General features: G+C 38.1%; 1 protein-coding gene across 1 annotated transcript; it reads left to right on the forward strand.

The window, feature by feature from the left end:
* The first annotated feature begins 5480 nt into the window (after window positions 1-5480).
* Window positions 5481-13577, forward strand: LOC140852403 (uncharacterized). The gene is made up of 2 exons (XM_073245334.1): window positions 5481-6084; window positions 12856-13577. The coding sequence occupies exons 1-2, from the start codon at window positions 5518-5520 to the stop codon at window positions 13432-13434; spliced, it is 1146 nt and encodes a 381-aa protein (XP_073101435.1). The 5' UTR covers window positions 5481-5517; the 3' UTR covers window positions 13435-13577.
* The last annotated feature ends 9564 nt before the right edge of the window (window positions 13578-23141 follow it).

The following is a 23141-nucleotide window of genomic DNA, read 5'->3' on the forward strand; positions in this document are numbered from 1 at the left end:
GTCATTTATTTGCATGACTTTATCGTAGTCAGCGCTAAGTAAGAAAATGATCTCCATTATAGTAAGATACTTCATTTATTAATGTATTGTTTATATTTTATTTTTGTATTAAAATGCAAATGATTTTTAATGGATCTCTATTGTTTCTTGTAGATGGCTCATGCGAAGTCCTCTAAAAGTTGGGAGAAGAGCACTAAAGTTTAAAGAAAGCAAAAGAGAGCTCTTCTACGATTGATCAACTGTCACTGCTATCTGAGGAGATATGTCGACTTCATCAGGGGTATTCAGAAGCAGTTGATGGATGCCTATAGGATGTTGAGATAGCAGACACCCTTCTACTATATGCTCAACATTTCAGTCATTACACAAAAGTGGGTGGTTGTAGACCAACTCCTCCATTGCTGGGCTGAGAATAGGAGGGGATTCCATTTGGGAGGGCAGACGTTGATCTTCTATGCTGAGAATGTTATCTTTATTTTGGGGCTACCTCTGAATGGGTAGCCATAGATATGAAGAAGGCTCAAGTGTGGTTAGGACCATACATTTTGCAAAGGGGATAGTTAGGTGGGATGCATTGGAAGATAGGATCAAAATATTGTTGTCTGATTCATCTTCCTCTACGATTCGATCCAGGGTGCAATTACTTGTTGTGTACCTTCTAGGTATAATTTTATTTTTTTTATCAAATCTTAGTGTGAACCATGGATCTTCTCCACTATCGACCTAATAGGGGAGATTGGCCGCTATGCATGTGCTAGAGCAATCCATGCGCACTTGATGCAATTCATTTCAGGGGCTGCAGAGAAGGTAAAGAGAAGAGAGAGAGGTGCCAAGGAGAGCATTGGTTATATTAATGGTTGTATTACAGTTTTGATGGTAAGAAAGATATTAATTTATTAATTTATCTATTTATTTCATAAGGATTATCATTCTGAATTTGTATACCTAATTGTTGATTATGTCACCTAATAATTGTTTTCTTTTCTTTTAGATTTGGATTTTTGAGAAAAATCGGCATAAGTCAAATCATCTTTTTATGGCCGGATTCCTTGAATCTTGAATTGGGACAAACCTTAGTTCAGGAAATGGGCCCACTTTGGAGAGGTTTTGAAGGGTCTAAAAGAAGGAGATGTATTATTACTTTTGATGTTTGATATTGTTTATTTCTTTTCTAAGATTAAGGGTCTAACTATTTTGTCTTTCTTTTCAGATCTGAGATCTACTATGAGCAACACGGGATGAGGTGTTGCTTCTTGAGGTGGGACCTTCCAGCTGCCACGTAGAGAAGGATGAAGGTGGAATGAGTAGGGCAGCTAGGAAGAGGACTAGATCCGACAGCGGATGGAGCACTCCCACGGTATTAGCCTCTTGTGTTTTTATTTTTTTTTATTTATCTCTAATGTATCTAATTGTTGCCTATTTATCCTCAGTTATAACTCGTGCACAAATATCAACGTGTCTCTACAAAGGTTAGGAGGAGGAGGGCTCGAGACAATGCCAAAAAAATGAAGCTCTAGAGGATTGTCATCGAGAATGATAAGTTGATTTCTGAGCTGTAGGCGGCATTGAAGAGTAAGAAAGGTGGGAAGGATGCGGAGGGGAGCACTCATGAGGCGAAGATAGATGTGCCGCCTATTGAGTTTGAGAGTGCTAATAGTCTGGTAGTACCCTAGGAGCATGCAGACCTACAGATTATTGAGAGATGGGTTACGCAGTGGATAGTTAGGAGCTCCCATCTCCTATGTAGTTCTTTCATTCCACTACCTTCAAGTACTCCGGATCCCACAAGAAAGTGCAAAAAGAAGTCAGTCCATCGTAGGGACAACGATGTGGTAAGTAGAATCGTAATTTAGTAGAGCATGCATACATTATTCACATCCGACATACTCATGTGATACATAGGAATTTTTTAAGACTAGCCGTGACTTTTTCGGCTTGCAGTTTTTTAATGACAGGGAATGTAGGCATATCCTAGATAAATCGATCGATATATAGTTTTCGTTTATAAAATTTTAATGTCTTTCAAACTAAGTTTCTCTTTGGTTTTGATATTAATTTCACCATATATTGGTTACTGGTGGCATCAGCGTCTGGCTATAGGTTCATGACATCCTATCTAAAAATTTAATTGACGACGATATAAGTATTATATACTAAGTTAGATAAATTAAAGATATATGCAAGTAAATTTTTATTTTTTGTAATAGACTATACAAGTCGTAGATGTTTTTTGCTCCATCCTGTAGCAACGTTCATTAACCAATCCTTCAATTAATTTACAGTCTATTTTTATATTGTGATCTTTTTTTACAGTAATTATTTTATATTCTTCATTCAATATCATGTGTTGGTATAGCATTGTGCACTCTAATGTATATTTCAATTTTTTTTTCCTTCTAGAGCATGTTGCTGGGCACATGAAATTCCCAATAAAGCTATGTGAGACTTCATGCCTCATTCATTGGTTGAAGTCCAGCAAATATTTGTGCCCATATGCTCATCATCACACTGGCACTTGCTTATCATGGATATAGATAGCACATATTTCAGATACTACACATCCATGAGTGGTGCAAAGTATAGGACCGTCGCTAGAAGATCTATGAATAATGATCATATTTATCAAATATTGTGCATACCCATGCATTGCTAATAATATGGTTGATTTTAAATATTATGATTATTGGTGACCTAGTTGATTGAGATGGCATGAGATATTTATTCTGTTGATATAGGTGGTTGGTTGCTCCATTTTGTTGACTGTCCATGGCAGAGTGTAAGATAATTATTATAATCATTTGTATCAAAGCACATTTCTGCCAACTAATCTAACATATCGGTTGTTTGCTTTATTGACTGTGAGAATAAAATATTTTATTTGTAGGTCTGATTGTGCCATCTACATCATGCATTTTATGGATGCTTATGTGCCGAAGTTACATGCCAGATATGCTATGCAGATGATCGTAAAGGGTTACGAGGTGGGATCATCATAATTTACTTTGTGCTACTGATGTAATCATATCCGTGTTGGCTCCACTCTTTGTATACATTTATAAAAAATTTATATTCTCTCAAAATATTTGGATGTGTTGTGAATCTCTTGTGAATAAACCAATATGAAACCAGCAGTCAAAAATTTAATTAGTGCAATAGAAGTATTATTTTGATGTATACAAATATTCAGTAATAAATGAATCAACTTTATTTTCTGCCATTGATAAAATGGATTTTTGGACATGTGGATTGTTCTTTGCATTTCTTTAAGTTTATTTATAAGCGTGTATGTATGTATGTATATATACATACATACATACATATATATATATATATATATATAATATATATATATATATATATATATATATATATATGTATGTATGTATGTATGTATGTATGTATATATAGATACATACATACATATATATATACATACATATATATACACACATATATACATATATATACACACATATATATACACACAGATATACACATATAGATACATATATATATATATATATATATATATATATTATATATATATATATATATATATAAAATATATATATATATATATATATATATATATTCATATATATATACATATACACACACACACACACACACACACACACACACACACACACACACATATATATATATATATATATATATATGTATGTATATACATAACTCTGGTTGATCACCCTGACTGTATAACATGGAAATGGTCTGTCGATAAAACTTTTACAGCTAAGAAGATTTATCTTTTCCTCCAAGATGGTGGAGTTAGGCCAATTTTGAGTCAATTTTTATAGAAACTCCTATTACCTGCAAAAACCAAATTTTTTGCTTGGTTGTGCGCCAATAACAAAATTCATACAAAAGCAAATCTCCTAAAGTATGGAAAAATTTGGACAGCACTCTGTATTCTCTGTGGTGAAGCACCTGAAACAAATGACCATCTAATGCTCAATTGCCTTTTCTCAAGATCAGTTTGGAATCACCTATTGTTAGGCCTGCAAGTCTAGATCTACCCTCTACCTTGGAATCCCTATGGAGTATTTGGAGGAGTAATCTTATAAATAATGACCTAAGATATGGATTTGATATGCTTCTTGTAACAGGCCAATGGTGCCCTTGGAAGAAGAGGAACAAGAGGATTTTTGATTTTCATGCTTATTGTTCGAGGCCTGTTGTCTCTCATGGACATCCCATCTGACATCAGAGCAGAAGAACAAGATGGTACCAGTCCTTAACCTTCTTTGGTCAAAAAATCGGAACTCCATTCCTTTAGAGACTGTTCGAGATAACGATAGGTTGCACACGTCAGGTTGATGATCGCTGTGACTGAAGTTGCCAGCCTACTGTGGTTTGGGAATCAGTAGGTCTCAAAATTAACATTCTATGTCTCAAGAAAACAGAATCGTTTTCTCCTTGAACTCTCCTATTTCTGTAGGTTTTTATTACATCTTCTTCCAACCCTGTTACGTCTCTGATATAACCTACTTATATTATAAATAAATAATGAAGGTTATACCTTCTTTTCATCGAAAAAACTTATTTCTTATTATTTATATTAATATCTTATTTATTTATTTCTGCATTGTTTGGAGGGTTAAGTCGACCAAGATGCCGTCCACTAATCATATTCAAATGAATGGAGTTAATTTCAATGCGCACCACTTCATCCTCACTAGTGCTCCGGAGCCAAATGCATGCATGAGAAAGCGATTGCATGCTGCTTGAGTTGGTGTGCATGGAAGGCAATCATAAAAAGCACTCCATATAATCTGCATTCTCTGCACGTAGGAGGGCTCGGGGTTGCATATATATTCTGAAAAGAAAGGTCCCCCTTCTCATATGAATCCACTATTAGATCTAAGCACTCCAAACTTCAGCATCTAACCACTTGCATATATTCAAAGCAATCAATGGATGATCAATATGTATTTGTGTCAAAAAATATGAAATCTTCTGCAGCGCAAAAGATATGAGATTGATTTTCTGTTGTGCACGGCACGGTATGGTACACAGTACATCATCCATCGTGCGATGGACGACCGCATGTGAATGCACACCCATTGTGTGCGACCGTTTGCGACCGTCCATTACACGATGAACGAAGCATACTGTATATCGTATGGTATGATGCACAGCAGAGGATCTGTGTGGGAAAGATATACCCCGGATAGTGTAAAAGCTAGCTACCTTGTGGAAGCAAAAAGTCTATAATATCCGATATAAAATAAAAATAAGTAAAGAAAAAAAAAAGTTGGATGAGAACAAAGTCAAAAAAAAAAAAAAAAAACGCTGACGACACATTGGCACCAGTGTCAAAAAGAAGTGCCAGCAGCCAACGTCCTTCTAGTCCTCATTTCACACGGCTTTGGCCCTCTCGAAAATAACGTGCATTATCGCCTCAGATTTCGTCTGTTAGTCATGCAAAAAACCCTATAAATACCCCCCTCTCCCCAATTACCTTGCCATCCCTCACTCGATTCCTTGCGTACCATGGCTAGTCGTAGTAGCACAAGGCTTTTGGCTTTTGCGTTCGTTGTCCTCCTCAGCGTAGGCCTCACCTCTGCCGTTAGATCCCTCACCGGAATCAGCGGTGGAGGTGGCGGTGGAAGTGGTGGTGGTGGTGGCGGTGGTTCTGGGTCTGGTTACGGTGGGGGATATGGCGGGGGACACGGTGAGGGTGCTGGCGGAGGAGTTGGTGGAGGATACGGGAAGGGTGGCGGAGGTGGTGGTGGACAAGGCGGTGGCGAAGGGTCGGGCCATGGGTCCGGGTATGGCTCTGGTTCGGGCTATGGGGCCGGTGGCGGGGGTGCACATGGTGGAGGCTACGGGAGTGGTGGAGGTGGCGGCTCCGGCGGAGGGCATGGAAGCGGAAGCGGAAGCGGGTCGGGATATGGCTCAGGCGGTGGTTCCGGGTATGGTGCCGGTGGTGCCCATGGCGGAGGCTATGGTAGTGGCGGCGGTGGTGGAGGCGGCGGTGGGTCGGGCAGCGGCTCCGGCTCCGGCTCCGGGCATGGTTACGGTTCCGGCTACGGAAGTGGTGGGGGCGGAAATGGACGCTAAACGAAAATCCCTACCCTATATTAAATACGCCTTGCATAATGTGCTCTCGATGTAGTTAAGAATAAATTTGCGCCTCTATGCCTACTACTGTATCGACGGGAGCTTTCTTGCTTAAATAATATATAAAGAAAAATTTGCAGTATGCCTCTATTTCTTTTGGTAATCAAAAAAAAAAAAAAAAACAAGTATGTCCCTATTTATTGTTGGGTAATCTAATATGGTGCCATATATTAACTGCAGTATGGCGCTACATATTCGGTAACTGCAGTATGGTGCTACTCATCTTTCCATTGATGTAAAAGGCAACGTCTTACTGTGGGGAATAATTCCTCGCACGAAGTGACACGTTCGAGTTCAAAATGCACTCAACTCAAAGGAAACTCAAGTTGCAAAGTTTTTTGCTGGAAAAATCTAGACTTTTTGCGAAATGTCCAGAATTCTCTGATATTTTAAGATATTTCATGAAAATTCTGAGATATTTCTAGGAGCAAGATACAGTATTATTCTTAATACTAAATGGATGACGAGAAACATCATCTTAGCCACTTTTACACGTGGTTCTCATTTCTGACAAGTCTCCACTATACTAGATTGAATACCAAGCGTTGTTCAGCCACTTTACTGTTTCTATTTCTCCAGCTATCTACTTTCCCTTGCTAGTTTTAAGCTTGTAAGAGATATTTGGCACCAGCACGCTGATTTTTTTTTTTTTAATTTGACTGCGACTCCCTGAGACGGTCAGCAAGTTTTTCTTTGACACCTGCGAGCTAAGAATCCGCAATCCGAAGTTTCAAGTGATTAATATCACTTTAAAAAAATGCTTAACTCAAAATTACCACTACTTACCTAACAAGATATCACTCAAAAATGATCATTTCAACTGGTGTGGCTCATTCACATTGCTCCCTTTGAATTGATACCGTGAAGCACGTCATTTAATGAAGAAACCGTTTTGCGGAAGATAACTTTTTTTAGTGGTTTTTCTGAGTTAGCATGGCTTTGTCAATTACTTTCTGTCCCCATTGATTTTTACCACATTGGGCTATTCCACCTGCCCTTCCTAAGTTTTAACAAGTCAACAAAGAGAACGGTGGTGACTCGAGGAATCCATAGTTGCCGACACGTAGGTCTAGGGACGAGGGAGACGTAATGACCTGAAAAAGATGGGTGGTAGCAGCTAGGGGTTGAGCAATAATCAATCCTGCACGGGCGCTATAAAGCAGTGAATCAATGTTAGTCAAGTTAACGCACCAGCCAATGTCCATCCTCTATTTTGTTTAACTAGAGAAGTCTTGCTGTTGCCACGTCAAACAAAGCAAAATCCAAACGCTTGCATGACTTGAAAGCTACGAATGTTAGGTAGGTCTGAGAACCATACCATAAGCAAGTACCAATATATTAATATTAATATTTATATTTTTTTAAATAAAAAAATAGTTGAATATTAAATAAATATCAAAATTAATATCCATATTAGTGCTAAATGGATATAGATATAACAGATATTATGCATATCTATATTTATTCTGAACTAATTTAGATGCAAATCGAATATTACGTATATTCATATTTTTGTCCAATATGAATATAATCTATAATAACTCAAGATCTCACTTAAAAAGACTAGTCAGTATGTATTATTTCGACTTCATCTTATATTAATACTGTAGATTTGTTCAGTACATAACTGAAGCAGAACTTAACATAAACCTACACATCCTCGTATAAGTATATAACATTCAAATATAAGTCAAATTTTAGCGAAATTAAACGATGAAAGTTAATATTAATTATGTAATTGTAAGGATGGGAATAAAAATTCCTCTATAGGTTGCGAGCAGCACATAAATAACTAAGATCCAAGATAGTCATTAAACTTGTGTCAAAGACTATCTGGTTGTTCAAGTCACTAGTTTGACTTATAGATAATTTAAATTATGATATGAATATATTAACAAACTCTATGATGTTTCTTGGCAAAGAATTTGATTTCTTGTATATTATGGAGGATGGAATTAGGTAAATACTAAGCAACAAGTCTTTGATTTTTCATAAAAGGACCAACAACTTAGAGATCTGTATCATTGATAATGATCTATATCATAGGAAATGATAAAATCAAAAGCTAGCCATGCATTACAATATTTCCTTCTCCAGCTAGTGGGTATAAAAATGTAGAATACTCATTTTGGTAGTGAGTTAAAATACATGATAGGATGGATAAATTGAAAATCAACACTATTGGGCATAATTTATGTATTTTGAAAAATGTATAGATCAAAATTCAATAGATTTTAATGCTTTAGATTATATCAAGCTATTAAAATTCTCTACTCTTTTACCTACGTAATGCAAAGGCTAGAAATATCTAAAAAAATATTTTAATTTTCTAGATATTTTCAATTATTTATATCATGATCAACTTTTCTAATAATGTGTTTAACACTTAAACAACACTCTTGCACTTGCTCTGCTTCAATTTCCTATCAAAATAAGGTTCTCGACCTTGGACAACTCAAAACAATCACTATTATTGATTCAAATTTAGTTCAAATCTGAGAGCTCTACTGCGCTTTAATTTTTATCTTCCATTTCTTTTAGAAGATCTACCTTCATACATGTATGTTTAAGATATCCATAATAAAGATTCCAAAATGTATAAGAGTGCTTTGATGGAATCTTAAATGTGTTGCACTTGCACAAAATAAATTATGTGATCTCATTATCTCTAAAATGGATGAGTTATGTAGTTATGGAGCTGCTCGACTAGAGGTATTTCAATGTGGCCAAAGTTTTATTATTGATTATACTTATTTACAGATAATGGCCAATAATATGATGAGCAATGATTGCAATTGACAACTTAATATTCATTGGCAATTTGGATGCTCAATGGAATCTTAGCATAGTGACTATGGAGTCCATATCGAAAGAAAATGTTGCAGAATATCACTGACATTCAATACATGCTTTTGAGAGGACAAGCTAGTGAAGAAGTTATTATTTGAGTAGATAAAGAAGCCACATTGCTTGATTATTGGTTTAAAAAGTTATTGCATGCCGCTGTTATATCGTGGTAATAATAGCAATAGTTATTATGATATTTTATGACATTGACAAATCTATTATTGCTAGCGTGGATTGACAATGAGAAAAATATTAAGATTCATTGTCAAGGCCTAATTTTATTAGAATTTATTTAGTTAGTCATTAGTTTAATAATTTAGAATTTAGATACATATTAAGTTAAGTTGAGTCTCAAGCTCAACATAATTGAGTTTATTTTCCAATTTGGAGTAGGATAGTGATATTTTTATCTTTTAATATGAGAAAATAATATTTTTGTTATTTAATATATAGGAGAGAGACCGTGGTTCTATTAAAAGAGAGAGAGAGTACTTGAATTGTAAGTGAGGGAAACAGCATCTGTGAAAGAGGAAAAGAGGCACCTTGGAGAGAGAAAGATGATGACGATTGTGATGATGCCAGCAGAGCAACATTTCCTTCTTCCATAACCCGTACATGATGTAGATCAAGAAGGGGTGCCACGTAGCTGCCCCAAGATACATCTTAAATATTTATTTTCTGAACGTAGTTAATTTAGCTTTGATTTTTTCAGAAAGCTAATTTGGCTCGTCGCCTATGGAGATAGAATAGTCGAATATGGCTTCAAGCAGAATCAAACCTCGTGATCCGAAAAATGATGGAGCAATTCATTGGGATGTCGATTTCCACTCCATATATGACTCTCATGAGTCCACAACACCCATCCGGTTGCACCGACCGACGAAGATAAATTATTTATATTGGTGTGCTTGCGACGGTCTCCTCCCATCATCTACGTGCCACAAAGACAAGTTTCCACATCAAAAGAACCAGAACCAATTACCAACTCCCCCGTTCTAGCTGTTCTGTTTTGTTTGTCAAACAGCTAGCAGCTTGAAAAATGCATCCAAATCCATCGAGGATATAACAATGTACTGGTCCGCAAATAAATTCCACTTGCACCGACGATGAAGAATAACAGCTTCATCTCGATATCGCTGCAGCGAACCATTCTCGATGCAAACAAAATAGAGCAAAAAAATAGTCAGAGAACACATTGCTGAGTCCCAGACTAAGCGAGGAATGCAGCTGTCTCAAACGGTCAGAGAAAGAAGCTTCCACCGTCAAATCGATATGAAAGATTTATAAGAAGCTTTGGACGGAAGGCAAGAAGAAAAGATTTGGTGGGGTTGGTGACGTTGGGAGTGTAGATTGCGGTCGAGCTCAAAAAGAAAAGAAGTCATACAAGGTAACAAGGGCGAATGGCGGGTAGTCATGGAGGACTTTGACGCAGGATTTTGATTGGTTACATGGTGGAAGAGAGATGCGTGGCGGATAAGTTCACGCGACAGAACGGAGGATCAAGTAGACATTCGCGCGCGTCTTTTTTTCATTCCCAACTTAACATGTCGGTAGGATAACTTTTTTAAAAAGAATACATACATACATATATAATAATATATATATATATATATGGCGCACGTATGCTCATATGTGCATGTGTGTGTCCTGGCACCTGTACACATAAAAAGATTGCATGCTAATTCGAAATCATCTTTCAAAATGAAGATTTATATAATTGCCATGATTTACATTATTTAGTATGGAGGTCTGCACAATACATTTTTAGGAACAAAAAAAGGATAAATTTATTACATGGTGGTTAGCATTAGGCCATGGATAACATTGATGTGATATTTCTTTTTAAAAATATGATCCTTTGGTATTCCAATGATGAAATTCTTTTAATTTATTTTATTATCTAAATTAACAGGTTTTGAAAAATAAAATTATTTTAAAGAGGCAAACTAATAGAATTTAATAAGTAATTTTATTTAGAGATATAAAGACAAACATGAAATAAAAATCAATTTTATATATAGAGTAGGTGAGATTTGAATTTGAATGATTTTTTTTTTTTTATCAAATGGGCAGAACTAAATTCAACTTTCACTTCCTAGATTTTAATATGAAATTATAATAATCAATTTTTTGCTTTCTAATTATCTTTTCAAGGGAAAATAATCTTTTCTCCACTAAATTTTATGCTGTACTAGAATGCACCATCCCCGGTTATGCCGATTTAAGTTTGACTATGAATAGCCTTAAACCTATATTGACTATATTTTACTTTCATTACTTTTCCTTCATTTTGCTAGATTCATTGATAAGTACATAGTAAGAAAAAGTACACTAAGCATCAACATATCTACCTTGGTAACACCCAAAAGATGCACCATGGTCGATGTATAAGCTTTTGTAGAACTTAAAATCTTCTGCAATTCTCGAACTAGATGATTGCTTAATAGTCATCTTCTCCCTTTTTAGCTTTTTCGTTTGGCTATATCCTCTCTCTCTTCCTCCTTTTTTTATGGGGGTAGGGGACTAATTAAACCATACTCTCCTTTGGAATATGCAAAAACTAAACAAAAAGAGTTATCTATAAGCTTTACTCCATTTGTTTTTCTCTTTTAAACTTGAATGTCATCCAAGAGAATAAGGCTATAGTCCAATGGTGGTACCCCTCTTCTGTTTTATACTCCTAACATTTTAACACATTTCTTCAAATGTTTGATATGGATCATCCTTTTAACATCCCTAACAAATAATTTGCAAAGCTCTTTTTAATTTTGACAAAATAACAAGAAAAAAAAAACACGTATGTCTCCATTAGGTAAAAGAGAAGTATATATATATTTATGATCCTTACATATGCCTATGCACATGTTCACATTCACAAATCTAAAATTAGCTATACAACAAAGAATAACATATGTTTGCATATATAAAATGCTGGTTAGACAAGATTACCTCTAGTTCGCCCTTGAATTATATAATTATTATTCTATATTTTCTATGCAATGTTTAATTATTATTTTTGTCTTTAGTGTTATATTACAACTTATTTCGTATTATTTATATTAATATCTTATTTATTTATTTTTGCACAGATTGGGGGTTAAGTCGACCAAGATGTCGTCCACTGATCAAATCCAAATGAATGGAGTTTCAATGTGCACTGGTTCATCCTCACTAGTGCACTGGAGCCAACTGCATGCATGAGAAAGCTATTGCATGCTGATTAAATTGGTGTGCATGGAAGAAGCAATCATAAATAAAATGCACTCCATGTATTCTGCATTCTAACTCCGTTGGGGAGCTCGAGGTTGCATATATGCAGAAAAGAAAGATCCACCTTCTGTCATATGAATCCACCATTAGATCAAAGCACTTCAAACTCCATAGTTCATCCACTTGCATCTCAAATCGATCAGTGGATGATCAATTCTGCATTTGCGCCAAGGAATGTGAATCCTTCTGTCGCGCGAAAGATGCACCCCGGCCCAGTGGGAGTGTAAAAGCTAGCTATATTAGGAAAGTAAAACGTCTACTATATCCATGATAAAATAAAAGTGGAAAAAAAAAAAAGAAAAATGTGGATGAGCGACCCTGGGTGGACAAATTCGAGCGAATCTCACTAACAAAGTGAAAAAATGAAGCTGATGACGCGTTGGCACCGAATTGTCAAAAAAAGGCAACCACCAGCTACCGTCCTTCGGAGTCCTCATTTCACACGGCATTGGCCCTCTCGAAAGCAACGTGCATTATGGCCTCAGTTTTCGTCTGTTAGCCATGCAAAAAGCCCTATAAATACCCTCCCTCTCCCTCATTACCTTGCCATCCCTCACTCCACTGCTTGACTACCATGGCTAGTCGTAGTAGCACTGGGCTTTTGGCTTTTGCCTTCATTGTCCTCCTCAGCGTCGGCCTCACCACTGCCGCCAGATCCCTCACCGGAATCAGCGGTGGAGGTGGCGGTGGAGTGGTGGTGGTGGCGGCGGATCTGGCGGCGGTTCTGGGTCTGGTTACGGTGGCGGATATGGCGGGGGACATGGTGAGGGTGCTGGCGGAGGAGTTGGTGGAGGATACGGGAAGGGTGGTGGAGGTGGCGGAGGTGGTGGACAAGGCGGTGGCGAAGGCTCGGGCCATGGGTCCGGGTATGGCTCTGGCTCGGGCTATGGGTCCGGTGGTGGGGGTGCACATGGTGGAGGCTACGGGAGTGGTGGAGGTGGTGGCGGTGGAGGTGGCGCCGGCTCCGGTGGAGGGCATGGAAGCGGGAGCGGGTCGGGATATGGCTCAGGAGGTGGTTCGGGGTATGGTGCCGGTGGTGCCCATGGCGGAGGCTATGGCAGTGGCGGCGGTGGTGGAGGCGGCGAAGGGTCGGGCAGCGGCTCCGGCTCAGGCTACGGGCATGGTTACGGTTCCGGCTATGGAAGTGGTGGGGGCGGAAATGGACGCTAAACGAAAATCCCTCTCCTATATATAAATACACCTTGCATAATGTGCTCTCCATGTGGTTAAGAATAAATTTGCGCTTTTACGCCTACTACTGTATGGAAGGGAGCCTTCTTGCTTAAATAATATATAAAGAAAAATTTGTAGTATGCCTCTTTTTATTGTTGGGTAATTTATTATGGTGCCAGGTGCCACTAAGTTAGTGCCTACCTTTCCATCCGACGCAAAAGGCAACGTCTTACTGTGGGGAATAATTCCTCCTAGGAAGGAAAGTTAAACGTTCAATTTCAATATGCACTAAAACTATAAAGAAACTCAAGTTGCAAAGATTTTTGTTAGAAAAATCTAGGATTTCCGTGAAATATCCATAATTCTTTGGTATGTCCGATATTTTATAAAAATTTTTAAATATTTTTAATAATAAAATATTTATAATTTTTAAAAAATATTATTTTAATTATACTAAATGAATGGAGAGAATCATTTTAGTCACTTTTATTACAATTTGACTCCACAAATAAGAGAGATGTTCTCATTTGTGACAAATTCGCTATACTAGATTGAATAGCGAGTATTGTTCAGCGACTTTAATTTTTTTAGTTCTTCTGCAAATTTATTTTTCTAACTACTTTTAAGGGCTGGGTCCTTAATTGTCTAAAACATGACACTAGCCTAATCAAGAATTTACAAAGGAGAAAGATTGAGTCAGCTTTAAGAAATTATCGTAAGTTAACGATTTATTTTTAAAGTGAAGGGCCATCTTAGGTGGCACTGATCGAGATAGAACATATGCTTATAATGCTACAATGATGTCAGTTTATAGAAAAAATAGATTGGGCTAAAAATAAACTTAGTCTAAAAATTAAGACATGATAAATTTACCATATAATTGATTATTTTTATAAAAATTAGATAAAATAACATTGGTTACGGTTTGCATGTATCCAATGCAACTCCAATATTATCAAGATATTTCAAAAAAACTCGGGATTTGGGAGTGTCCTGATTCACTGATCTTCCACCAACTATTCTGTTTTTCTTTATACAGGATCAAAGGGCAACCCCTAGTGATATGCATCTTTATAATACTGTAGATAGTAATACTGGAATGGAAAAATTACAAACAAGATTTACGTGATTCACGTTGAAGCATAAGGTAGATAATAACTAAACCTAAATTCCAAAGAAGCATATTATGCATCATCTTGTTGCGTGAAGCCATGCCGTGCTTTAACACTATAGGACAAAGCTAATTAACTACAGAAATTTTTGATAGAATCTATGCACTATGTCAAGCTAATGACCTAAACTGGAATTTGATTTTTAAGTACAGGCTTGGGCCGAACGCACAAACCCAGACTAAAAGAGTTCAGAGTTCAGGACCCATCGGGTACTGCTCTTTTTATTTTCTTAATTTTGTTTTCAAAAGCCAAGAATAAAAATATTTCTCTATTGCTGTCTCTGTTTCCACTCATGTTCTTGGTTGCTCTGCTGGACGAACACAGGCTGTAGTAAGAGAGGTGGAAGTAGGTTGTGACTTTGTCTGAATGTACAAATGGCTCTAAGAAAGAGCAGAGCATATCATTGTATATTCTTCGTTTCTATTCATAAAAAATGTGTGGCTTTCGTTGCCTCCCTGATCTTCAAAGAGACAATTTGATTGTTTATAAATGCAATCCAAGAGATCACGGTGAAGTCCTATACTCATAGTTTAATGGCATTGAACCGCATAATTGCAGGCGCCATTATACCTTTCTAAGTATTTATAACAAGATTTTTCAATGAAATCATGGGGAAAATAGAAATCCTTCCCAAAGAAAACTTAAGGCCATGTGTTCAACCATTGCTAACTTTCAGGAATGCGACCACGCTTGCATAGCCCTGCTCTAACTAATTTCATGTGTTCTTATTATATAGTAGGAATATATACAAATCAAGAGCCCTTGTTTGTTTTTTTCTCTTTGGCTAAACTTGAACATTTGATTAATAAAATTATGACATTACATGGAACAATTGATTGTATGAAGTATGTGCCTTGGTTGATCATCATTTTATGTTTAACTCCTATTGACTGAAAATTTTATTCTTGCCCTATGGTTTCAATGGCCCTTTTTTTGAAAAATATGGAGATAATGATATTAAACCATTAGTTACCCATTTTATTTAATAAAGAGGCAAATGTGCAATGAAGTAGAACAGAGAAATGAGAAATATACAAAGTTTTAAGTGGCAGCACTATCAGAAATCAGCCTTTCACTAAAGGATATCATTAAGAAATTTTTTTCTTAAAAAATCACTAAAGGATTAGAAAGAGATTTTTAAGGGATGTTAAGTGGTGTCTAAAACTCAGTTTCGTAAAGGTATCTTTAAGCGATTTGTGAGAGATTTATTATCCTCGGTAAATCCCTTAAAAATCCCTCAATAATTTGCAAGGGTTCAGTGAGTAATTAGTTCATTAATTTTTACCGAGGGATTTGTAAGCAAAGTTTTGTCCCTTGAAGATTTACCAAGAGATGAATCCCTTGGTGCTAATAAGATATTTTTAGAAATAAAAAAAAATTATATTAGAAAGAGATTTTCTTTTAGAAATCCCTTAGTGATATTGAAATATAGTACCAATGCTGTAAGAATTGAGAGTATTAGTGACGATATAATAGTGACAATATGAAAAATTGAGGTACTTAATCCACTATCATAACATATGGATTCATATAAGATAGAGGAAATAAGTCATTTAACCCTTTTCTAAAGAAATCCTATGATTCAATTAGGAAGAGAGAAAAAGGTATAAGAATTGACAAAAGTAAAATTTTTACATCCTCTTTAATTTCATTGTTTATTTAAAATTGAGTTACATAGTTATATTCATAAGGATAAGATATGTCCTTACTCAAGCTGATCAGATTCATCATCCCAATTTTAATATGGCTCGTTTTTCTAAAATAAATATGACTAGTAAAAATAAACTCATAAAAGCTAAAATTTTATAAATGATAGATTTCAACTTCTATATGAACTTTGTCTTCTGTCACTCCATCTGATTTTTTTTAGATTAGGAGATATACTCGATCAAAATCTTATCCAAAAGAAAAATTTTTAATTTGGTCGATCCATTTCAGATCCTAAGTGAAGAAATTTGGATCTGATAGCTAGGCCACCCCTTATTAAGAGGGTGTAATTGTATAGATCTCAAAAGATTTTTTGATTTTAAAAAAAATCATCGAAATTGGACATTGTATGACTAAGTTATGCCCTCAAAAATTTAGCTTATGACTTGGCTTCCAACATAATTGATCTTGCATGTAGATCCTATTCATCTTTATTTGTAGTATTCAAAATGATCCACATCGAATCTCGTGATCTTCCTGGACCACATCAAGATAATCTTTAAATATAACTAGTTAATTTAGCTAGATGATATACATGTATGACATGAGCTCAAGAAGCTTGCTTTGGGAATGAAATGACATCATTACAAACTATAATAAATATGGATGTGTTTGTCATATGAAATGTTGTAACATGCAATATAATTTAAAGAAATGATCAATGTTTATCAACTTATAGATTTGGTGTTTTATGAATAATAGGAAAAATTAGAAAAAGCAAAAAAGTAATGCATTCTATTTATCTTTGGAATTGATATTATCCACGAAAGCTTTGAATCGGACTAAACATAATATTTAAAGTGATTTAATTTGGACTTGAGCCCATTCTCAATATGAAAATTGGCTATATTTTTTTTGAACCATTTGATTAATGCCATATCATGGTTATTTCCATTCCTAGATAATAGAAAAATCATGCGCTAAAGAAAATAAAATCATGCCCACCGCCCATTTTAGAAAAAAAATTATGTCCTTTCCCATCTCTCTCTAGCAGAAGCCTAGCTAACAGTCTATGTATTGCATGCACAAGGTGCAATTGGATCGCACCAAATCCCATGGTGGATAACAGGCCATGTTACCATTGTATTTCACCAATTCTCGATTGTGTGCTCTCTAGTGTGCATATGCTCCGAGATTTTTCTTGGTTCACTTGGACCTGGTGCGCTTTATTCTCCAAGCTAATGTCTAAGCTTCCCTATTCAGCTACTCCAAGCCTCCCACCTGATTGAGCCTTTTCCCATTCCTCCCAAGCGGATGCTCTAGTAGCTAACATCTAAGCTTCCCTCTTCAGCTGCTTCAAGCCGCCCACCCGATTGAGACTCTTGAGATGGAGAAGACAGAGGGAAAATCATGGAAAACAGAGGGAAAACTGGTGGAAAAAGATCGAGGACAAACGAAAAAAATCGAAAGATAAGAGTTTTTCCCAGTGTATTAATAATATTTTTATCTCATTCTCTTTCTTCGGAGATCTCTAGGAAAGGAGAGCACCTGAGTAAGATGGGAAGGGTTTCTTAGGTTCCCATTGAAGTTTTTTCTCTAGCATATGGGATTTTATGGGAGTTGTGATGGTGTAAGTGTTAGGATTTGATACCTCAAGATTCGATCCATATTGAGCCCACAGCGAGGTCTGCAATGAAAAAAAGAGTCCAATGAGACCAAGATCACCCCAAACGGAATCCGAATGGTCAAGATACGTGCGAGAGAAGTCGGTATGAAATTCGAAGCGACGGAGGACCGTCGGCGGGCTGGCGGAGCAGGTGGCGGTTGTGCACGGCAGTGCGCGGCAGCATGTGGCAGCACATGGCCTGGGCACGCAGAGCTCGGCCCAGGCGCAAGGCATGGCCAGCGCAGGGCGCGGCCCAGGCCCGCTCTCACGAGCGTGCGGGCTGGCCCAGGTCCAGGCGTGCGAGCGCACTGGCCGGCCCAGCTTGGGCATGCTGGGCGTGGCCCAAGCCCACGCATGCTGGGAGCCTGTTGCCCGATCCACCATGGACTGGGTGGTGCACAGCCGACCGCATGGACCGCGTGGGCATTTCTCATGCATTTCTCACGGTCCATGGACTGTTCCATGGACCGATACGTGATCCAACGGTGTGGGGAGCTCCCAGTGTTGATCCAATGGTTCAGGGGCTTAGTTTGGGTGTCATTAGGAGTCCTAATAAGGTTCTAATTGGATTTTTTAGCCTATAAAAGGCCCTGTTTGGTGAACAAGAGCCTGTGTGGTGGCCTGATGTGGCGTTGATCCGAGAAGAGCCCATGAAAACCTGTGAACACCCGTGGAAGAGAGAGAGACATACGACGCTGAGAGGAGGAGCAAGGAGGCTCCTGGACAGTGGATAGCGGTCACTTCAGGGGTTCAGGGGGTCTTCCTAGAGAGAGAGCTTTTGTGAGGAAAAACTTTCTGTGAGGGAGATATTGGGTGTACGAGGGTTGAGGGTATGATCTCTTCTTGTAATTTTTTCTTCTCTTTTCTCATAGTGAAATTTGCATGCCCCATGGAGGTGAGCCCTTTTTTGACTGATTCATGTATTTGATTATTTTTTATTTTATTTCTTCTTTCTTTCTGCTGCATCATGCGGTATTGAAAAAGTCCTGCGAGGTGGTGTCCTGGCCAGACATCCACCAACAAATGGTATCAGAACGAAGCGATACAAGGACATAGATTGTAGTGGTGGTGAGGAAGACTGAAGATGGAGAAGATAGGATCAATCAAGATTGAGATCAACAAGTTTGATGAAAAGAGTAATTTCTCTTTGTGGCAGGCAAGGGTGAAGGACGTGCTCATCCAGCAAGGGTTGATCGATGCTCTCTTGTACGAGGAGAAGCCGACCATCATAGAGTTGCAGGATTGGAGGCGACTCCAGATGCAGGCAGTGAGTACCATCTGCATGTACCTAGCGGATGAGGTGGTAATCCATGTGCTTAGCGAGACTTCCCCACAGTGCTGTGGTCGAAGCTCGAGGAGTTGTACATGGCTAAATCTCTCACCAACACTCTTTTCCTCTGGAGGTAGTTTTATCAGCTACGGATGACTGAGGGACAGAGCGTGCAGGAGCATCTCAGTCACTTTCAGAAGATCCTCACTGACCTCCTCAATGTTGGCGAGAATGTTGAGGAGAAGATCAGGGTGCTGATTTTGCTAGCATCACTTTCCTCTTCGTATGAATTCTTGGTGACTACTCTTCTAGTGGGAAAAAGCACCATCAAGATGAACGAGGTCACCATGGTGATACTCCAGAATGAGGTTCTCAGGAGGGAGAACCCGACTTCGAGCTCGGGTGGCGGTAGCTCAGCTTTGGTAGTTTCTGGAGGAGCAGGAGGCAGTAGACGGAGTGATAGGAGATCACGACAAAGACGGTCCAAGTCAGGAGGGACTTGAGCAAGACTAGATGTTACTGGTGTGACGAGTTAGAGACTGCTCTCAACTCAAAGATCGACGATGGCTGTTGTAGCGACGGCCAATAGCGATTCAGAGAGAGATATTCTGGAGATATCTGACAAGGTATCTACTTCTTCCCAACAGTAAATTTTAGATTCTGCATGTACCTATCATATATTTACCGAGAGGAGCAGTTTGATTCCTTGGAGAATAGTGAGGGCACTGTTTATCTGCTGGATGGATCATGCTGTGCGATTAGAGGCATCGAGATGGTCAGCTGGAGGATACATGATGGTGCAGTGAGAAGATTGAGGGAGGTCCGATACATATCCGATTTCAGACAGAATCTTATCTTACTGAGCAGACTGGATTCGAGAGGCTACAGGACGATAGCTGGTGGAGAAATCCTGAAGGTGCTTCACGACGATAGGATTATTCTAGAAGAGAAGAAGAGGAAGAGAGGGCATTATTACCTGATGGGGAGCTCAGTGCGAGGTGGAGCTTTGGGAGCCAGGAGGAGCCCAGAGCGAGGTGGAGCTCCAGGTGGAGGTGGATCAGGCACGAGACAGGAGACTCGAGAGGATGAAAGGCGATATCATAAGGTGAGATTTCTATTGCCACAGGATGATGCTCCGAGCATGTCTCAGGTCAGAAGAAGCACAGTATACGATGGAGATGGGATCGAGTGATCTGGCTTGACTCTCATATTTGTCCATCCATGATCAGCAGACGATTGCCCCAAGGCATGGGGGCGAAGAGATCCAGAAGCTCACGGAGTCAGGAGGAGGTCGAATATCGAGTCGAGATGAAGATTGTTAGGATTTAACACCTCGAGATTCGATCCATATTGAGCTATAGTGAGGTTCGTGATGAAAAATAGAGTCTAACGAGATCAAGATCACCCCAAACAGAGTCCGAATGGTCAAGATACGTGTGAGAGAAGTTGGCACGAAATTTGAAGCGATGGAGGACCGCCGACGGTCGGTGGAGCGTGGTGGTGCGTGGCCCAGGCGCGACAGTCGCATGCGGCCTAGGTGCGCAGAGCCCAGCCCAGCGTGCAAGGTGCGGCCCAGCGCGCGGGTGCGGCCCAGGCCCACTCGCATGAGCGCGTAGGCCGGCCCAGGCTCGGGTGCGTCAGGCACAGCCCAAGCCCATGCACGTTGGGAGCTCGTTGCCCGGTCCACTGTGGATCGGGCGGTGCACAGTCGACCGCATGGACCGCATGGACGTTTCCCACATGTTTCTCGCGGTCCACGAACTGTTTCGTGGACCGATGCGCGATCCAACAGCGTGGGGAGCTCCCAATGTTGATTCGACGGTTTAGGGGCTTAGTTTGGGTGCATTAGAAGTCCTAATAAGGTTCTAATTGGGTTTTTTAGCCTATAAAAGGCCCTATTTGGTGAACAGGAGCCTGTGTGGTGGCCTAGTGCGGCGTTGATCCGAGAAGAGCCCACGAAAACCTGTGAACATCTGTGGAAGAGAGAGAGACATGTGACACTGAAAGGAGGAGCAGGGAAGCTCCTGGACAGCGGACAGCAGTCACTTCAGAGGTTTAGGGGGGTCTTCCTAAAGAGAGAGCTTTTGTGAGAGAGAACTTCCTGTGAGGGAGAGATTGGGTGTACGAGGGTTGAGGGTGTGATCTCCTCTTGTAATTTTTTTTTCTCTTTTCTCATAGTGAAGTTTGCATGTCCCGTAGAAGTGAGTCTTTTTTTGGCTAATCTACGTATTTGATTGTTTTCTGTTTTATTTTTTTTTCTTCCTACTGCATCACACGGTATCGAAAAGGTCCTGAGAGGGAGTGTCCTGGCCAGACATCCACCAATAGTAAGTTGGTCCCTTTATGTTTGGAGAGCTTAAACTTGGTAGAAGCATGATATTTGTGTGATTTGGGGAAGTTTTGATCAAGCTCCAAGCCTTCCATGCAATTGAAACTCTTGAGGATGGAAAAACCAAAGGAAAAACTAGAGGAAACAAAAAGCAAAATCAAGAAAAAACAAAGAAAAAGTGGAAAGAAATATGAAGGTAGGACCTTTTCCCATATGGATTGATCATTTTTTTCCTTTTCTCATTCTTTTTCTTTATTTCATTCTTCTTCTTTAGAGAGCTATGGGAAAGAAGAGCATCTGAGAGAGATAGGAAGGGCTTCTTAGGTTTCATTAGGTTTTTTCATTTAGCATACGGGATTTTGTGGGATTTGTGGTGGTGAGAGTTGGTCCCATTTGGTTTTGAGAGCTCCAAGCCTCCCACCCGATTAAGACTCCAAGAAAAAAATGGAGAAAAATAATGGAAAAGAAAGAGAAAAATGGGATCAAGTATCCAGCGGGTATACCAATTTTAAATAAGATGGGTTTGGAATTTTTGGTTAATTTTGTAATCGAGTTTGGGATGGGTTCGGATAGCTAGATTTTAAATGAATTTGGATATGGGTAGGGCATAACGAGTTTAGGATAGATTCTCTTCCTGTACCATAATTTATTTACCTAATTAATTAATTATTCTTGTACTCATTCATATTTTATTTTTTTTCAATGATTCTCCAATTACTTAATATTTTAACAAAAGCATATTCCGATCATCAATAGTTTTTGAAATTCTATAAATATGCATTACATTTGGAGATTTTGGTCCAGTCGACCATATTTTTTAATTTATTGATTGCAGATTTAGAGAAAATTATGAGAGTATAAGTCACCTGGATTAGAGTAGGAAGAGAACACTACAAAAAAAGGGGCTATTAGCAATGGCAATTGAACACTACAAAAAATGAGGCTATTAGTGACGACTGAACACTACAAAAAAAGAGACTATTAGCGATGGTTAATTATCGTCGCTAATAGTCAGTTAGCCATCGCTAATGCTATTAGTGATGGCTATCCGTTGCTAAAAATCCAACAGAAATAACCTCATCACTAATTATTTTTATTAGCGATGGTAATTCAGTCATCGTTAATAAAGTTAATTAGTAATGCTATTAGCGACAAAAGCTATCACTAATAATTTTAATTTTTTTTTAATTAAATTGTTAAAAAATTATTAGCGATGGCATTACCCTCACTATTGCCGCCGCTAATAGTTTTTAATTTATTTTTAAAAAATTATAATTAAATATTTTAAAACTTATTTTAATCATATTAACAGGTAATAATATTTTATAAAATTTGTTATAAATAAAATAATAATTATTTAATATAATCATAAATATAAAATTAATTATATTATATTAAAAATATAAATTATATAATTTTATAAATTTATACTGCTTTACGAGTATCAAATTTACATACATATAAAAAAAAATCATGTAAGATCCTACTTATCATCCTCCTTATCCTCCTTCTGCTCTTGTACGTCCTCTCCAATAGCTAGTGGATGAGAGCCAAATGTCCTAGTATCTTATAATGAATAAAAATAAAATATTATTAATAAGTTTTGATATAAAAGTATAT

The sequence above is a fragment of the Elaeis guineensis genome, chromosome 11 (assembly GCF_000442705.2).
Source record: "Elaeis guineensis isolate ETL-2024a chromosome 11, EG11, whole genome shotgun sequence".
Lineage (NCBI taxonomy): Eukaryota > Viridiplantae > Streptophyta > Magnoliopsida > Arecales > Arecaceae > Elaeis > Elaeis guineensis.